Source organism: Fukomys damarensis, unplaced genomic scaffold, assembly GCF_012274545.1.
Source record: "Fukomys damarensis isolate Sample0158 unplaced genomic scaffold, DMR_v1.0_HiC HiC_scaffold_28, whole genome shotgun sequence".
NCBI classification, from domain to species: domain Eukaryota; kingdom Metazoa; phylum Chordata; class Mammalia; order Rodentia; family Bathyergidae; genus Fukomys; species Fukomys damarensis.
Window position 1 is genome coordinate 43376746 of NW_022900940.1, and position 16015 is coordinate 43392760.

Here is a 16015-nt window from a genome sequence, read left to right on the forward strand (position 1 = left end):
GGAAGTATAATCAATTATTCTTTTGGGGGAAGGGTGAAGAGAGGCTGGGATATAATTTTTTCAAAACTATACCTATTCATTTTATCCATCTCTTTCTTTCAAAGCACACACTAGGAAGTTCTGTGTGAGGTACAATACAAACATCTGCTCCTAGAAAGTATTCCTCACCACCAGTTGCTGTTTTCCTCTTGGTTCTAGAATATTTACATGAGGCTTCAGAAGGAAGAGGAAGGCTTGCCCAGTGATAAGGTTGAGAAATGATAATAGTGAACCAAAATAGTCAGGCCAGTGCCATGGGGCCCAGGAGAGGAAGGAGTGGGTGGGAGGCATCCGTCTCCTAAACAAGTTGGGAGAAGAAAGCACAGGTTTATTCCCAGAATGGCTCCCCCAACACCCTTGTACTGTCTTTGTTTGGCTCCTGCCCTCTTTAGAGAATATGCTAAGTCTCAGTTACTTTAAAAGGAGAAAAGATAGAAAAGAAGGTATGTAGGGAAGAAGAGAAGGGACAGTACATATATTTGGATTGGGGTCTCGTTTTAATAATTACACCAAAGGGACAGGGAGTGATACTTTCAAGAGGTTCTCTCCTTAGCCTTCCCCTCCCCACTTTTTTGTTGTTTAATCAATTAAGACACAGCCTCAGCTACCCATCACTCATGAGTTGGAGGCAGTGAAACATACTGAACCACCTTGTAGATCACTGGAGAAGCGTTAAAACTGGAAGGGCCATCTTCCAGAGCAGCTTTTGCTGGTGTGCCCTGCGCTGAAAACCCTACAGTGAGCACCTCTGCGATAACTTGAGGAATGCCCTGCATTTAGTATGTCAGAGATGGCTGGGGCCTTCCAGACAAAGGATCAAATGAAGTTCATGAACATTGGCTACTCATCGACAGAGTCAAAGATCATTCATGTGAATTTTCACTGCCTTTCTTCATATTAACCTTCCACACTTTCTAGAAGACCCTTTTCCTTCACCTTCCTTTCTGGGAGAGACAAAAACAAAAGAGTACGCTAGAAGAGAAGGGTTATGGCGGAGTGGAGACAAGCACGTACATGAAGGGAAAAAAGTCCTGAGGGTGAGTAGTTTTAGTCTGGAAGGTTTTGTCATCCATGACTATGCAGATTAATGCATAGCCCTCCCATCCTAGAGATGAGGATGAACATAACAGACTTTATTTTATTATCACTTTTCAAGATGCAAGTATAAAGCCTGAAACTCCTACGTTTGTTTTTTCTTTTTGAATTTCATTTTTCTGAAAAGAACTCTGTGCTGATGGACTGAGTAGTTTCAAAGTTCATAACGATTAAAATTAATTTTGAGACACTAGTCATTGGTATTACCAAATGAGATAAATCTCAATAAAACATTCTTCAGAGTTTGTGGCCATCGCTGGCCCATAGAATATTTTGCCTAAACTATTAGATCCATGCTAGAGAAAGTTGAATGTTGGCAAAACATTTAAAAATAATCAAACTACACTGAAAGCTCATTTTGAACCTTGGGATGGATGTCTCACAGAATGTTTCCAAAGGGAGGTTTTTACAGTATAGCTGGGTGGTTACTGTTTTCAGTTATGGTAAAATAAATCATTTAATGGGACACTAGATTTGGTGATTTCTAAAGTCTCCATGCTTCTATGGCTTATCATTCCCAAGGTAGCCATAGGGACTTGGTTTACAGTATCTTTAATAGATACTATAATAGAGTCTTTAACTCCTTGCTACTGAAATGAGGTTCTACAAATGTAATCCAAACAGGATGTGGCAGGGATGAGGGGTGGCAGAACAATCCAACAGAACATGGTCAGCACGGACTGGAGAGGAAGGAAAGAGCAAACTACAATGTCTTCTCAAGATTCTTTTAAAACAATAGATCCTTTTTCTGGCAAAGAGCTTTTGGACAATTAAAATATCTACCACCCTACAGAAGGCACCTTCTCTTCATACTTGTATGTTAAGGAAAGTCTACTTTCCTTTCAGTCTTGCAGGACAGAATGAGCCCTGGCAAACACTTCATTGGTCTGGATGAGACTCCAGGTGGGAACCATCCAGTGGGTTCAGGATAAGTCAGCCAAGGACCTGAAGTTCAACACCATCCCTCTCTCAAACAAACACAGAGTGCTTCGATGGGCTACCTGAGTCGTCCTCATCAGAGCAGCTCTTGCTGGTAGGGTCTCTGAGGTCAGATCTTTCCCAGGCTGGTGGGGCAGATTTCAGAAAGTACATTTTACAGACAGGAACATATTTCTAACCTGCCCTTTCACATCCACCTTCAGTGCCCAGGATTGTAAGGGTGGCCCAGTGGCTGAAAATAGTGGTTTTTTGTTTTTGGTTTTTTTTTCAAGAATGCCAATGTCAAAAATTTTTCTTCACAGTCTTCTGTAACTACTAATAATGGTATTTGGGGCTGACTCGGTTGCTTTGAAATTGCACTACTCTGTTGTGAGTAAAAGAGAGGTAACCAATAACCTATAAAATCATGACACACAGAGGAGAGTTAGGTACATTACAAATGAAGTCATCTGACACATGGGGGTGTAGAAACCTATCTTACTCTGACTTCTCGTCAAAGTTGGGGGTGATGCTTGCATGTTTTCCAACATACCCCACTCAGTTCCAGTGGGAATGAGGGGATGTCAAAACCTTCCCCCACTCGCACACAAGTTGTTGTTTCAAAATTAAATAGAAAGCCAATTACCAGCATGTATAGGCAGAAAAACCCGCCTGTTAAATACCTACATAATGAGTCACCAGGCTCCAGGAAGGAGGCTAGGCTAGATAAGAAATGCAGATTCACTGTCATCTGATGTGATTTAGAGGACTGAAAGAGTCACTGCAAAAACCCTATCTCGGAAATCAGCCCAGTGTGTGGGGAACCAGTACATAAATTCATCTAGCTAGAGAGCAGACGCTCAATTACTGGAAGCAAGGAATCGCCAGCCTCATCAGAGACCTGTCGGAAGGGAGGCCCAACAATACAGCCGCTTTCATTCAGCAAGCAGAGGATGGCTGACCTCCGTGGGCACGGAAAAGACAAGGCCCGTCTTTCACTATTGCTAAAGAAACTGCTGCTCAGAATCATTTCCCAGGTGGGAATTTTGCTCAGTGGTTCCGCCGCCTGCCTTGCAAGTACAAGGACCCAAGTTTGAGCCCAGGTACCCCACCACACACACACACACACACAAAAGAGTCATTTCCTGTGAGGCTAGGGAGTCAGAGTGGCTACAGCACCCAAGAGTTTGAGCCCAGGTACCCCACCACACACACACACAAAAGAGTCATTTCCTGTGAGGCTAGGGAGTCAGAGTGGCTACAGCACCCAAACTCCTGTAAGGTATATGGGAAGACACAGAGAATTCTTCCACGCTGCTAAGCTAATGTCAGTGCCCTATGGGGTCAAGGGGCTGAGGAGAAGTTTATAGCTGTGGGATGTTTACCCTTGTGGGCTTGGCATCATTCTTGCACTGACGATTAATCCATGTTTGTACATAAAGAATAAACAGATGAGGGTTTTCTACTCACAGGGAATTGCTGGGTCTATGCATGCCAAGCACTCACCCAAGAGCAGCTCTGTACCTGTCACAGTCCTTTGTCTTACACAGGGCACCTTGGAAGAGTTGTTCATATTTCCCTCTGCCATCCTTTGGTTTGCAAGGTAGACCCTTGAGAAGCAAAGTGTTAAAGCCCTAGGAGCTGGTCTCTAGGAGAAGGAGATATTTCAAACAGTTCTGCTCAGCCTAGAGGCCAAGTCTGCCCTGCCAGGCAGTGGGGTGCGGCACATGAACTCCTACCTGGTATCTCCTAGCTGGATTCCAAACAGTGGCCCGTCAGCCCTCAGGATGCTGACCCGGTTCCCGCAAGCACCTTACACTTTCCGTATGCCTAGTGAAGAGAAGCCCTGGCATGGTGCTTGGGATAGATCTGGACTCAAGCAGCTCTGGATTTCAGTGAACGACTTCCATTGCCATTTGTCCAAGGGTGGGAATCATGGGCCAGTGTAATTGTAGGTGATTGACACTGCATTTCAGAGCAGGTTATTCCCTTTTAACCCTTCTGAGGAGGTCAGTGAAAGGCCTCCGTATCTCTGGGTGGTGCTGGAAGCAAATGCCCAACAGTGGCTGGGCTCACTTCTAACCTCAGTCCTGGCAACTGCGGAAAAGCAGCTCTGTCAGCTGGAATTTTATGAGCACTGTTTTACTTGAGTATTTATATTCAGACTCACCTTCTCATTACAAGTTCTACCTCTTTCTCATTGAAGCTGGGATATACATTTTATGATAAATACACTCAAATTTAAAAAGTGAATCCAGTAAATAATAACTAATGCCCCGCGTGGCCACAAAGATTAAAAAAACAAAGAAAAATCATGACAAAATGGGAATGCATAAAATTTGGAAAACACAATATCCACCGAAGGTCATATCGTGTGGGCCAATGGTAGAGAAAGGAGTCAGAGGACAACCTGGTAGAAGTCAGCATCACCTGCAAACCTTGCGGGAGAAAAAAGTCATCTGGGGAGAGCAGGGGTCTGTCTTGGTTCCTACCTGGCTGCAGGGGGACCGGCCAGGTGCTGGAGAAGGTGACGTTAACAAGGCTGGAAGGAAATTCAGCAGAGGAAGAGGAGTGGGTGTCTCCAGAGGGAAACGAGAGAGGTGAGCAGACAAGGCAAAAAGCCTAAAAAGAACACCTGTGAGTGCCGGGAGAGCAGGGCTAGGGATAAGGGCTGCTGCAGGACTGAGCTCTGGTAGTGGGGTGGGTGGACAAAGACCAGGACAATGGCCTTTGGGTTCCATGACCTGAGGTCCAGTGTGAGTGCTGCCTCCGAGAACCATTTGCCTTGGAATAACACTTAAATCACTGAACCTCAGTTTGCCCATCACCTGTAAGACAGGATGATAATCACACTCTGCTTGTAAATTCTCAGTAAGCCCTGGCTGTTGTCATCTCCTCATGGCTGGGCCCCACCCTGCTTGTGCTGAGAACTGCGCCATCTTGTAGAAGGAGCACCTTCCAACTCTTTCAATGTGTCCAGCCTAAGCTGAGCGTCCAATCAGGAAAGCCTTGAGAGGCCACGGTCATCTGCATTTCAGGTGACCAACAGATCGGTTTTAAGCCTAGGTATGTCCAGATGTTCCGTGGTTGCTCTATTTCTTAGTGAATTTCAGAATTTACATGACCCATTTAAAACTATACACAAATCTAGTGCGTTTTGAAATGGGAAGAGGGTGGTTTGTCAAGGAACCAGGAAGACAAACCGAAGGACCAAGTTTCCTACAAAAGAGAATGTGTCTGCTTCTCCTTCCCTTTGCCTTCAGAGTATATTAAAGAATATTGAGGCCCATTATATCACAGAGAATGGTGATGCTCTTGGCAAAATGTAAGGAGCCTAAGTTTCAGTACCCTGCGTCCCAGGTAGCACTGTGTGCTACATTGTTCCTCCTAGTCTCACCCTCCATACTTGGCTTCTTGGGAAGTGATTCGTTTTATCTGTCAACACAGCCCCTTGGAGAGAGAGATAAACATTAGTGAATGTGAGAGCGCACGGGCATGGTGGCAATCGCTTGTGTAACTTTAGGGAGAATGTCTTCCTGGCATGACTGAGAAGGCAAGCGAATTTACCTGGGTGACGGGAGATGTCGGGCCTCAAGGTAAGACAGACACAAAACTGACAAAGTGATGCACACAGAAGTCTCGAGTTGTAAACTTAAATATTCCTAGAGCATCTAGAAATACATTCTAAGATAGACCCTTAGGATTCAGCAAGCCTCAGGAAAAGCCTAGAGCTTTCTCGCCTCTACCTGAAAACACCCATTGGATTAGAAATCCAGAACACAAATCCAGCTTAGGAACTGAAGATCTGAGGCCCCACTGCACTCCACACTGACGTACACACAGCCATTCCCGGCTGGCAGGAAGGAGTAGGATGAGAGGGGGCTGCCACGCTGCAGGGCTGGGCTCATTCCATCCTTCCTTCCTTTAAAAGAACGGTGAGGGACAGAGGCGGAGACAGAGAAAGAAAATGAACAGTGGAAAAGGCTGAGAGTAAAACACGACAGGCAGCTCCCGCTGCACCACGCTCCATTTGGGCAGGCAGCAGTGTGTGCACGGATGTCGTGGAGAATGAAGTGAGTCTTCCAGGGCAGGGGCGGGCAGCTCACTGTGCAGCGCAACATCGGGGCCGCGCTCAGGGGCCCTGTGTAATGCAGCTACATTAACGGTGCTGCGGAGAGAAAGCCAGAGAATGCACATGTACTTAAGCTACCGAGAAAGCCTTACATTTCAAAGTGACACCAGGCTACAGCAGGAGGTGTTCCAGGGCCCCAGGGGGAGCCTGAAAGTTGGGATAGGACAGAACCCCGCATATATACTCTTCTCCAAACATATGTACCCGTGATTAAGTTTAAGTTGTAAAATCTGCACAGTCGGGAAATAACATAGCTAATAGTAAAACAGAATAAGTGTAACAATATTCTGTAGTAAAAGTTACGTGAATGTTGTCCTGTCCTCGGCCTTCCTCTTGTGACAGTGTCAGGCGGCGCTCACAGGAAGCACGCCGGGCACCTCCTGATGTCAAACCAGCACCACTACTCTTGTGCCCGGGACCTCTGTTAAGTGGAGTAAGGGCAACTTGGACACAAGCACTGCGATGCCCGTCCACGTGACAGCCAGGACAGGTGCTCAGCGGCTGGCGGGACCCTGTGTACCCTGGGATGGCTCCTCTCACTGGGGAGATGGAGGAGCAGCGTTCGACTTTACATTTCCATTGGCACGTGTTTGTAGATCCTTACCTGTGGGGAGCTGGCACATGTACATAACACATCTGAGTTCCTTGTTCCTCCTCCTGCCCTCCCTGCTCTCTCCCTTTCCTCCATCTCTTGGTCCCCTTCTCTTTTAATATTTTTGGACTGTAGCTGAGAGAATGTCACTGAAACTAGAGAAAGTGCAACCCTGGTTATACAGCTAAAACAACAACAACAACAAAATCACAGCCACTAAATGGTTGACAATTTTCGGATTCAGTTTTCAGTAGCTATCACTATGTGTTCAATAACTGTGTCTTACATTTGTATCTGATCTGCTTCAGCAACTTATAATAAACATATTTATGCCAAGGCCAGATGAAGAGCAACCTAATTCTAACTGAGAATTGTCTAATTCTAGAGGGGAAAAGAAGCTGTTTAAAGGAGGGGATCTTTATCTGAGGCTCATGACCCTTCCAGAGGTATATTAAAATATAGGACCCCAGTTAAACGAGCATTTCACATAAACAGTGAGTAACTGTCGATCTAGGTTTGTCCCAATATTGCACAGCAGCCCTATTTATGAACACATTTCAGAGGATCCACGACCTCTTGAACTGTACACGAATTTGGTTTGCAGATGCATTTTGAAAGGGAGATCGGCTGTAACTGTCTTTGCACAGAAGTGACCTCCAGCAGGTAGGCATCAAGAACGCAGACACAATTCCATCCCACCCCGTTTCCCACGGCCTGAGTTTCCCCTCAGCCAAGGCAAGAGAGAAACACAGGGGTCACCTACTGAGCCACAGCAAGAGTAGGGAGATGCAGGGGGGCCAAGCAGCCTACAGAGTGTTGAGCTTCCAAAGCAACCACTGTGCCCCACTCGCCCTGTGCTGTGCCGACGCGGATGGGAGACTGGAAAGACGGCCGGGGGTGTTCACAACGCGCCCCAGGACCCACGTGGGGTCCCCTTCCGCCTTCCCTTGCCAAGGGGTGTCGGGGAGCCCTAGCGCAGGCTTACCGCTGTCACTGAAGTAGGTCCGCAGCACAGCAGCTTCTGCGGCCATTTCCTCCTCGGATCTCCAGGAGGCCGGGCCGTCTTCCTCCGGTCTGTCGTGCTTCTCCAGCTACGGGGAAAAACGGAACGGGGTCAGCAACGGGATCTCGGACTCTCCTCCAATGCGTGTTGGGGGCAGGGGGAGGACTGCATAGAATTTGCATATTAGAGGCAGATAGGTGCATGTGTGTGCATTTTAGCTGCCAGGATTCGAAAATGAGATTTCACGTAAGAATTCACATAAAACAAGAAGACAAGGCGACCCTACAGCCCTCTGTGGTCTCGAAATTGTGTGCTGAGGTTGGAATAGCGGGACAGATAGAGGCGGGGTGGGTGAGGGCAGCTGGGCCGGGGTTTACCGACTGCTCTCTCTGGTCCAGCCTCTCTTACATGAGCCTTGAGCAGTTTTACTCTGGCAACCAGAACAACCCAAGTACAGTTAGGATCATGATGCTGTGGCCCTGAATACTGAGTGAGAAACTGCTCTTTCCATTAAAGAGGCTTTAAGCGGTCAGACGGTGAAAACTATTAAATAGGAAAACGACTTCAAAAATGAACAGTCCTCGTCAACAGTTATTTTGAAGACCTGCTTAAATACCAGTATTTGTTTAACACATGATTCTTTGGCACGGCCAGTGATGGCTAACGTATCGCGAAGGGCGGTTTCTCTGCTTTGCATGATTTCATCGACCCTTGCAGTAGCCCACAGACAGGTGCTACTCGACCCATTTATCAACATGGACCCTGAGGTCTGGAGAAGCTCATTTCCCAGTGAAAGACCTCTCACGTAGGTGACCGTAGGTTCCAGGCTTGACCCCCTCCAGATTGTGTATATACACAAAGAACAGATCATTCCGCCGGCGGTTTCCCTCCACCTCCTACGTCCACCCAAAAGTCAGCTTGATACTTGGAAGGTCATCTTGCCAGTTCAGCAAAGGACTGCAACTAAAATAGTGGGATTTGCTATCGCAGGACCCCGACACCCTAAATCTAACCCAGAGGCCGCGCTGGACAGCTTGTGGCAAATGGAGAAGTTGCTCTGTTTATTTCAGAGTGAACTTGAGGCAGGAGGCAAATCAGTGAGAGAACAAAAGCCCAGCCTCCAGCTGAGCTGTATTTCTCACACCCAGTGCACTGAGCCCAAATGAGGTTCATTAGCATGTAACTGTGCCACAAATATGTTTATGAGGGTCATGGATCTTCCTTTCAGAATGTGGCTGCCAGCACACTGGTTTTACATTTTGCCATACAGATTTAATTCTCCTTAGTGGAAGGAAACCACATTAAGAAGTCATTTCCTTCCTTGCGGAGGCAGAGATGATGCAGTTGCTACAGGCAAGTCAGCCGGATTACTATTCTATTCAGGAACTAATTTTCATTTCGATACTACCTTTAGGTCTGCTATAAATCCATCTTGTAACAGCTCTATGGCATGACAGCGGACAATGCTCAGCCTGGAAAATACGGCCTTACCACTTGTGGTTCTGCTATCAGAAGACACAGAGATCAAGCATTAAGTGGCCTCATCAACACGGATCCTACCAGACATATCCAGAAAATTCAGAGCCTGGGACAGTAATGCCTTCCTGGTTATTAGGCGACTGTCTGTTATTGTCATATGCCTTACAGATGGCAGCATTGGTCCAACACTTAGAAGTTGTTTATGGGAGCTAGGAAATAAAATGAAAACTAATCATATTTGCTAAACTGTGTTAAAATTTAGAGAGACTTTCCTCCTAAAAGCCCCGGATGGAAGCATCTTTTCTTTAAAACACCTCAATCCCAGATGCCTACTGAAATCATCTGGGAAACTTTAAAAATATATATAAAACTCACCCCAGGGATTCGGATTTAATGTTTCTGGGGCTTAAAAGAATATTTCTCAAGCAATCCCAAGGTGCACTCACTGTTGATAAACACAGCGCCAAGGGAGGAGTATCTCTGTGTGCAGCCGGATGCTACTGTACCCCACACAAACGTCACCACCACGGTGGTGGCTGCCAGAAGCTCCCCGGATACCATCATCTGCTGATGGTCATGTCCCTTGTCTAAAATGCTGTGCGGTATCCGTGTAGAACCTGTACTTGTTCTCCAGTGTACTTTAAATCACCTCTAGATTACTTATAAAACCTGATACAGCGTCAGTGCTATGAAAGTAGGTGTTGTATTAAATTGATGAGGTAATAAGGATGAAGGAAAGCACAGACGCACTCAGTGTAGGCATAATTCCCCAACACTTTCTATGCAGGCTCGATGGAATTCGCAGGTGTGGAGAAACCATTCCAACAATTGCTCATAAAGCCTATTGTTCATGCTCCTTTTACTCGTATCACATCTGCCCTTGGTAAACTGCTGTACAGTTGCTTCTCTTTGCCCTAGGTCCAAGAGATGTCTGTGCCACACGGCTCTGTCTCAGCAGTGCAAAGTTGCTGTGCTAGCCCACGAGACTGTGAATCAGTTCTCGGTCTCTGCAGGAACGAGGCAGCTGGGAAAGGCCCTGACCAGCGTGACTGTCCTGGAAGAGCTCCCAGGTGACTAGGAAATCCAACATGCTCCAGTTTGGAATAAAGTTCCATTTCCCAAAGGTGGCCTGTAGCCCAGAGCCTGCTGATGTTAGACAGTGGCTATCCAGGAGGCACCGTCTGCCTGGGGCGAGCTGTAACCAAAGAGTTTGACTCTTTGAAGAACCTTCCAGAGTACTTCAGCCTGCTGGCAGGGAAAGGTGAAGATTGCATGTTATGAACCAGTTATTTTAGCTGTTTTTGCAGTGCCAGTTGTGGCACTAAACTAGGTAGGGTCTTTTACAGTTATCAGAGGGCTCCCACATAGGGAGAATAGACCGCAAATGGTCAATTTAGTTGAGACGGGATTGGAAAGGAAGAGCACTGAGCAGAGCTCACCTAGCTGGAAAGGCTGTGGGAAGCTGCCTCGGCATCACCAAGAAGCAATGCTAGAATGGCGAGTGCTGGGACAGGAAGCCAGGAGCCTCAGAGGCAGGCTCTCCAAGAGGACGAGGTGGTGGACACACTTGAAGCCGATTCCTTAGCCCACTTGTGACTCAGTTGCCCCCTCTGTAAAACAAAAGCTGCAGCACTAGTGCGTAGTGATGTTCCTGACTTAATCAAGTGGTTAGAGTTTGGTGCTGCTGGTTACCACAGCTACTCTGAATATAGACCCGAGACACAGTCCCTGGGATGCTGCCCACAGACCACCCCAATGCGCTGGTTTTGAGGACTAAAAGTACTTTAACTATCTTCACGGTTCCCCAGCAACCTTCTCATCCTAACTACCCTGTAAAAGTATGACAAGTAATGAGCATTCAGTCACATCAATAAATTTTACTGGGACTTCGAGTCTGAAGAGGAAATTTAGCTCATTCATCTCTACAATGACCCGCAATGACCCCGGCTCTCAAGGTTGTCTCAATGAGTTGGATGTTAGTAGAGGATTCTCAGAGGTAAAAGTTAAGTTCAAGTAGTGAAAGCCAAGAGTAAAATTCCCCTGGAGGCACAGTTGCTGGACTTAGCAAGGAAAAACACTAAGATACCCAGCTAATTTTTCTTAGTGTAAGAGGTCTCATACATTAGTTTGGCCATACTTACAGTGAAACATTATTTGTTGTTTATCTGATACTCAGATTTAACTAGGCTTAGTATATTTCGCCTTGCGACTCAACATAGGTCCCCCGAGGAAGGTGCCAAGGAAGTCCTGGGCTTGCAGTTGCTAATTGGGTTGTTCCCAAGCCTGCCTAGCTGGCAAAACTGGAAAATCAGAGGAGACTGTCCACAGAGAGGTCCTATACAGTGTCCTGTAGGGCTTATTGTTACTATTGTGCAAATCACCAGCACTATTTAATTCCATAATGCATCTGTTCCAAGACGATACTTTTTCTCATTTTAGTATCTCTGAAATCCAAACATGCCTTCTAACCAACAACTTGCCATAGTTTGATTGGCAGTGCTTTTCTTTCTTAGGAGTACACAAAATAACAGCAGTTCTTCCAACTGTGTGGGCTGTGCAGTGCACGGTTGTCCTCTGTCTCCTCTCTCCAGAGTCTCTCACAAGTTAATGTGATTGAGCTCACTGTGAGAAGGCTGAGCACCACAGCTGAGGCAATATACCCTCCTCTCCTCCTGATGCAACAGCAAGAGGTGAAACTTCTCACAGCATTTCACTCTTTGGAGGACGGGCATGACAAAGCAACAAAATTTGCAGAAACTTGGACTGAAGTCTTTATCTCCATTCAACAGTCTGAAGTGAATTTTATTTCTAATCAGCTTTGAAAATAAATTTTTCGAAAAAAAAAAAGCAACAACAAAAACACCCCAGCACCTATAGTCATCCCTCTTCATCTGCTTGAAGTGACTTGCAGAGAAGGGAAGGAGTGTTAACAGGATTTCTGACTGAAGTACTAGATGTGTTGATTTTGACACCTGGTTCCCTCCTGTGCTGTGAGTGTATTATTGCAAGGTGTATGGGGTAATGATTAATTCTCTGATGCAATGCTTGAGCTACCTTGGCTATTGATGTTTTTATAGCTCTGTAATGGAATACAGTAGGTGGAATGCTTCACAATAATTTAAATGTCTCTCAGAATTTGAAACTAAACTGCAGTAAATGCCAAACTACCTTCAAAAGGGGGAAAAAACCAATTGGACACCCCCCTTGAAAGTGGATGAATATAAACTTAGGTGTTACAAAAGCGATAGCAGCAACGTATTATTTCATAACACAATATACAGAGCAGAGAATTTAAATAAACCACTTTTTGTGGGTTCGTGGTTCTCTTTATGTAAGACTTTGTATACATAATTTCTCAAAAGGAAAATAGTGACATTGAATAGAGAAGTATATAAATCTTTCTTTCAAGTTGGGAGTTGATTGCAGGATCCCTTGCATGCTAGGCTAACGCTCTACCACTGAGCTATATCTCCAGCTTAAGAATTTTGTTGCCCAGCTGAACTAAGAGTCATGATCCTTGTGCCTCAGGCTAATGAGAAGCCCAGCTAAGTCATTATTTTTGAAAGATCTGATTATTTTGTGTGTACTACTTTCCACACAGCTAACAAACTTTGTTAAGCACATGATCTATCCTAGGTGCTGTTCCAGGTCTTATGAAAGATACTTTGATGAATAGGCCAAAAATCTTTGTCTTCTCGGTTTTACCCCTTAACAGAAGAGAAGAAAAACCTCACACATCCACAATTTCTATCAGTCCAGCTGATAAAAGAACCAGGCTGGATGCTCCACTAAAGTGTTAGACTATCTGGGCAGTGGGAATACTTTTTACTAGATGAAGAGTCCAGGATTGACTTTTCAAAATCAGAGATCTGGACCAGGATTAAAATATGGCGGGGGTTAAGGAAAGAGCTACTCTGGGCAGTGGAAACAGCTTCTGTGGCCACATGGTACCTGAGCCAGTGCTCCTGCTCAGGGCCAGTTTCTCCAAGGAACCGCAGCACAAGTTCCTGGAGAACCCTGACACAGTGGTCTGCGCAGCTGCTATGCATGCGTCAGGGCATCACGGTGTCGCGACAGCCCAAGTTCGGCTGCCATTTTGGGAGACCTGACCCTTCTATCAGTGGCCCGGAACACGGTCTCCATTTTGACGCACAGTGCTGCACACAGCTTGCAGTCCTGGTGAGAGAAAGCTACTTCCTTCTGTCTTGTCTCCAGGCCTTGTGACTGATGGAGACGTAAGTCCCAGTGGATGCCAGTTTGTCCTTAGCATGGCACCGACCTCACCTCTAACAGAGAAGCCAGTCAGAAACTAGCCAGATCTACATGAGGATTGTTCTATTTAGGGCATATTTATCGCACGGCAAACCATCTCAGGTCTCCTTTACAGGACACTTATTAAATTGAAAACACAGCTGAAGGAAATACAGTACTGAACATGGCATTAATGGCTTGGGAAATGGCTCCAGTAAGGAGAACGTGGAGGTGGTAGAAAATGGCTGCATGTGCGGCCTGAAGTGGGGCCCCAGCAATTGGGAGCAGCTGTTCTGTTGGGGTGACCTTTGGGAGGCTTCTGAATATTTTCTGATCAATGTTTGGGAATCGGAGTAATTTCTCAGTATTAGAACTCCGTGGAAAAACCAAAGATAATGATTTGCAGGATGAGAGAACCTTGAGTAGGGCCCGTTTCAAAAGACAGCCTTCTAGAGGAGGTGACGGGGGCTGAGATGTGCATGAGGAGAAGGAGTCAGTTAGAGGCTGGGCGGGAGGATCTGCAGCTGACCGGACAGCAGAGCCTCAGGGAGGAGAGGCTTGGTGGGAAGAACTGGCTGGAAGGGTGAGGGCAGTGAGAGAGCCCTGTGGCTGTGAATGTGGCTGAAAAGGCTGGATTTTAGTTTCGGTGCAGTGAGAACACATGAAGGATTTCAAAGCATGAAAGTATAAGGACCAGAGTGACTTCATAAAGTACAGGTCTGGAGAACAAATAAGAGGGGGGCAAATTGCTGCTGCAGTCTGCCCGGAAATGATGGGTGCAAGATGGTGTGGACAAGGCCCAGGTGTCCCCTGAAGCAGTGTGGTTGAGTGAGGCGCTTAGTCCCTCCATGTGATGGTTTTCTCCTCGGGCAGCACTTCTGGCATTTGTCTGTGAAGCCCGAAGCCCACAAGCCTCCGGGCTCCCTCTTAGCTGCTCTGAACCCTCGTGAAAGTCACTCTTCCTGCTCAGTCTGCTGCACTGCTCTCCCATCTCACATCCCAGTGTCCCCAGTAGCCTTCCCGGACCAGTCTCATTGGCACCAAGTCGTCTCCTGTGACCGGCAGTGACTTCGCACTTTCTCACACACACAGCCTCCTGTCTCCTTAGTACTCACATCCCACCAGGCACGGTGCATCTTTTCTCCACATGCCAGACGAAGCTGTCCACACCCACTGCACTCTGTCTTTTCTTGGTGGCCTCATGAATCACCCCTTGCTCTACCTGAGGCAGAAAGTGAGGTGGCAGCTGCCATTTTTCCTTCATTAGAACTCTTGGGCTCTTCAAATATTTCTTTCTATAAAAATAGGTCCACTGCTTCCTTTCTTATACTTTGGGTGACAGAGCTTGTGGCTAAACAGGAGACCTGTGCATGAAGATGATTTACCTCTGGTTCTCTCTGCTCACTGTAAAACTCCAAAGCCCACCAATTTGCCCATCTAGAGGGAGAAATTCAGGTAATTAACAGAGCATTCATCATTTGATTAGTTGCCGGAACTTCAACTTAGGTGTAACTTGCTTGAATAACAGCAAGGATTTTTTTTTTTTAATTGTTGCTTGTGGGAACAAAATGCTGAAATGAGCTCCTGTATTAATTAGTGACATTCCATTTTCAAGGAGTATAGAGTGTTGATGATTAAGAATTTGTGACCCCCAAAAGTATTTATCAGCAAGAAAATCATAGCACTGGAAAATAAATTGCCAAACCACTGTACTACAACAGAAACCAATTGCTTATCCAATTATACATTAAAGTATCACATCGTTGAGCAGATGGCCAAAACTGCAGTGGAGAACACCGGTACCACAGTTTGGACCAGACAGGACTCCAAGACTGACTGAATTATCTTGGTACATCCCCGGAACCCTATAAAACCTGTACCTATCAAGGTGGGCATTTCAGGTTCGCAAGGCACAGGCTTGCCTGTCATCACAAAATCGCTTGAATTGACTGGGCATCAAAGCTTGCCGCTTTCCATGGAAAGCTTGTTGGCAGTGTCTCAGCAAAGAACAACTGTGGAGCCTGGTCCTGAGCAGAGCTGATTTTAATTAAAACATCAAAGGAGTTGTTACTTCCTGTCAGGGAAGACACCAGTGAAGCTAACTGAAGATGTGTGTGGGAGGAAAAGAACCACAGACAGTTCCATGGACCTACTGCACTGCTTCCTGCTTGTGACCATTGAGGGCCCTTTGACCATAGGGAACGGGACCCTACACTGGGCTGTGAGGGCTGGCAAGGGATAGGCTACATCTGAGCTTTATTCTTAGGACACCCCATCACTAACTTTTCCTTTTAGCTTACTCTAGTGAACCTCGTGTTTGTACAGGTTGTGACTGATCTTACCTAACAGCTGGTCTGGCGTTTCAGGTTGAAATCCCACGCAGCAATAGCCTGACTACTAACTAAGCTTTGTTGGAGAAAGCAATTGTACTCAGCACATCTTGTGCTGTTAAAGTAATAAAAAACTTTCAACAATGTCTAATTTAGGAAAAAAATTTTAACTGTCT

The 16015-nt window shown here is 46.1% G+C and overlaps 1 protein-coding gene across 11 annotated transcripts in view; it reads right to left on the reverse strand.

The window, feature by feature from the left end:
• Window positions 1-16015, reverse strand: part of Fhit (fragile histidine triad diadenosine triphosphatase) — a 1329438-nt gene that overhangs the window by 18199 nt on the left and 1295224 nt on the right. For all 11 annotated transcript variants that reach the window (XM_010643166.2, XM_033757040.1, XM_010643170.2 and 8 more), the window contains one exon: window positions 7762-7867. In XM_010643166.2, coding sequence (XP_010641468.1) covers window positions 7762-7867 — 106 coding nt within the window. The remainder of the gene's footprint in view (window positions 1-7761; window positions 7868-16015) is intronic.